Source organism: Anoplophora glabripennis, unplaced genomic scaffold (genome assembly GCF_000390285.2).
Source record: "Anoplophora glabripennis isolate ALB-LARVAE unplaced genomic scaffold, Agla_2.0 scaffold875, whole genome shotgun sequence".
Lineage (NCBI taxonomy): Eukaryota > Metazoa > Arthropoda > Insecta > Coleoptera > Cerambycidae > Anoplophora > Anoplophora glabripennis.
In genome coordinates, this window is record NW_019416968.1 from 172,378 (window position 1) to 176,185 (window position 3,808).

A 3,808-nucleotide genomic window follows, 5' to 3' on the forward strand; every position below is an offset into this window, starting at 1 on the left:
TTTTTGCTTGTTTAACCAATATATTTTCAAACTGTGATCTTAAAAAAGTATAATTAACGAAAAAAATTTTTTTTTTACTATAATATTGTATAAAATACGAAGAAATACGGTTTTTCAATAAATTGTCGCGAGATTCAGTTTTACCTAAATTTTTTCATTATGAAATTATGTAGCAGAAGTTTATCTGGCAATGTAATTCATTCTCGTGATTCGAGAATTATATTTTTGAATATTAGAAAGAGATAGAGAGAACATCTGCTCGGTGAATGGAGCTCACCTGGCGCATGCTACGTGTCTAACGGAGGGATTCGGGTATGACTCCAACTTTTATGACTCAAGATCCAGCACCAAGTGAACTTCTTAAAATGATTTTTTGCGGATGCAAAAGTGGCTGTGCTAATAATTGCAATTGCCGGAAGGCGGGTCTACTTTGCATCATAACATGCTCAAATTTTTCATTTTATATTTGTTCAATCATCTCAAAAATCCTAAAAATATCAATATGAGTGAAATTGTTTTGAAAATGTAATTTTTAAATAAATTGTTTAAAAAGTGGGCCATATTGGATCATCCATTTTGAGTTTTCATTTTCTGATATAATATTCTTGTCCAGAGACTTCAAAAACCCTTATAATGTCAATTTAACTAAATTTACTTTGAAATTTGTAATTTTTAAAAAAATTTTTTAAAAAAGTCGGCCATATTCGGCCATATAAAAGTCGGAGATGAAACTAGTCAAAGGAACGGATATAAATGGCCGAATCGACAAAAAAATTATTAAATGCATCTGCGGCCTTATGTAAGTTTGAACTATTGTTCCCATCATCATCGTGATAGCTTTGACAAATGTTACTATTTAAAGTATTACAATTATTTTTAATAATGTTCCAAGCTGCTTGAGATTTGTTAGAAGAATTCAATATATTATTATCAAAATATGTTGATTTCATCATTATACAATCATTTTTTATTTATGATTTTTTTTTAGTCTTATAGCGCAATTTTAATTCGTTATCATTAGTACATCTGTATATATCATATAATTCTCTTAACATAATCCCCTCATTAATGATTTCCAGTGTCACCCATGGGTTTGTCTTCATATGGGATTTATTCTTATTAAAATTGCTTTGAAAATTGTCATTTTTTAAAAAATTGTTTAAAAAAGTCGGCCATATTGGATCAGCCATTTTGAATTTTTATTTTTTTAACATTATATTCTTTTTCAGTGACCTCGAAAACCCATATAGTATCAATTCGATTAAAATTGGTCTGAAATTTTTTATTTAAAATAATCTTTGAAAAAACATTTTTTATTGTTTAAACAATTATAAAATAATTAGCGTACCAATATAAGTTTATAACTTTTTTCTATAAGTCATTTCAAGGCGATTACAAAAGTTTTTGGGATCCCCTACATGCCCCTATTCTGTGTCGGTTCTTATGCGAAACACCCTTTCTTTTACTTTTTTTTTAATAATTTGTATTTATTCTGTTCCACTGAAACTAAAGAAGAAGATTCACGAAAATTTACTTAAGTCTAATTAAGTAAATCATACATTTTCGTGTCTGTGTCAAAATAAATTTATTAAAAACAATTACTGTTTAAGTTTTGCTGCGAAGGGGTTTATTTATTAACTTTTTAATTATTTATTTTCTGAATTAAATTTGGTTTTTAATTCGCAGTTGAGGTGAAATGCTCAAAACTACTTCAGAAATACCACTTATGCATACTTTCAGCCAAAATTTAAGTGTTGATATGTTTACTAATAAATTTGTATATTTTTAACGAAATTTAACTATTTTATGAAAATTTTCTGTATTCTTTTTCATGTTTTATAAGGCTTCACTAACTTGTGAAAAAAACAAACAGGAGTATGTTTTCTCTTAATTATTTAATAGCAATATTAATTTCTTTAACTTCTTATTTTTTAATTATTAAGTTATTTATTAGACAAAAAACAGACCTACCTCACAGTCGACGATTTCTTTAATCCTCTTCTCGGGTGTTTTGCTTTTCTTTTCTCTTAAAAGTACGTAAATTTTCTCGAGTCCATGACAAGATCTTAATAGTTTTTCTATCAGCACTCTTCCTATGAAACCAGATCCTCCGGTAATAAAGATGCACTTATCTTTGAAAAAGTCGGTGAGAGGCATTCTGGTTCAAGGTTTATGGCACATAAAACAAGAACATAGTTGTCGATCGTTTACGTAAAGGTTTTACTGTTACTTTCCGCAATGCGTACATTTTAATACATTACAATAACATTAAATTACAATTCATTGCAAATAATGTTATTCGTAAAGTTTTTGAACAAAATGTATAGATATAACAGTTTATTAAGATTTTTGTTAAAGTAGCTAAGATTTTAAAATGAAACACAATTGTGTTGAAAGGGTCGAAATAAAAACTCTTTATTCCTGCACGTTTTGCTCTAAAATGCTTCCTTGTGGAGTTACAGCCATTTTGCCTATAATATCTCCTCAAGGATGCATTGGTCATATTTCGTCTGTTTCATCGCTTTCCTACTTACTAATTGACCATTTCCAAAACGCTGTATAGTGACATTAATTCTGATTGTGAAGCGATCTATAGAGGGGACCAGTTCAAGAACGAAAAAATATAATTTATAGTTGGTGATATTACGTTTTTTCCTCTTATATAATTTTATGTTCAATTTAATTTAAAATACAGCAATTCATAATTACGCAGCACCTTAAAATAAAAAAGTCAGCTGTGCATTGAGCCAGACCAGTGTATTCCACGGTACTTTGATCCACTTTGATCACCTAACAACGAAACTCTTCTCTAGAAAGCGGTTTTCGGAGCTTAGTAGTACTAGTAAGTAATTACAAAAAGATTCAAGATCTTGTTGCAGCACAACCCCATATATCTTTAAATCCTATAACCTCTTAGCCCGGGATATTTCAGAGTGTAGAACCATAACTGTCGCGGAATGTTTATTTATTTATATATCTAGTTACGCCACCCCACAGTACAAAACCAATCACGGGATGGGGGTTTACATAAAAAAAACGTAAAAAGACAATATTAGCACTATATAATTACTTCACAAATAACTTTTATTAGCATCAAATATACAGGGTGTCCCATTAATATTGCGAAAAAAATGGGGAATTTCCTTGATCAAAAATAAGAAAGAAAGTTCCTATAAACCTATGTCCGAAAATGTATCGCTTCGGAGATGTTGGGTGTTGAAATTTAGAGAAAATACAAGGTTTTTACTAATATCTCGAGAACCCTAATTCCGATTTTTTTGAAATTTGGTATGTTTGTTTATAAAAACGGTAGACGTCTTCTGACGTAATTTGATTTATTTTATCTATTCCAGTGGCGTCCGGGGACTCACTCCTGTTGATATTAATAGGTAAACATATGAGACGTCACTGCTTTTTCTTTCTCTTTACTTTTTTTGATATCTTGCTTCGTTTTCGAGCAAAAAATTAATATCATTTCATATGCACATTCTTAAGGGAAGTAGAAGACAAAAATAGAAATTCAATGTTTTAGTTATTTACTAATCAACTTTAACAATACATTTGAAGGAAAAACAATGTAACAAGCTGAGAAACAATAACTCACTAAATAATATTTTTTTAAATAATTAATATTAACAGAAACATAAGAAAAAATATTTAACAAACAGCAATGATATGAAAAATACTTTACATACACAGGCGTTACAACAGTTGTTGAAAATGTGCACCTTCAACTCTAATACAGGCATCTGTCCTACGACACATTGATTGGCGAACCCGTTCAAATATTCCGGCTGTGTGTCTAATT

At 29.5% G+C, this 3,808-nt stretch overlaps 1 protein-coding gene across 1 annotated transcript in view; it reads right to left on the reverse strand.

Moving 5' to 3' along the window:
• The window catches only part of LOC108912247 (putative fatty acyl-CoA reductase CG5065), a 25,345-nt gene extending 23,153 nt beyond the window's left edge, over positions 1-2,192 (reverse strand). Inside the window, exon 1 of the mRNA XM_018717434.1 lies at positions 1,972-2,192. Within this exon, the coding sequence (XP_018572950.1) occupies positions 1,972-2,157 (186 nt within the window). The 5' untranslated portion in view covers positions 2,158-2,192. The remainder of the gene's footprint in view (positions 1-1,971) is intronic.
• Between the last annotated feature and the right edge of the window lie 1,616 nt (positions 2,193-3,808).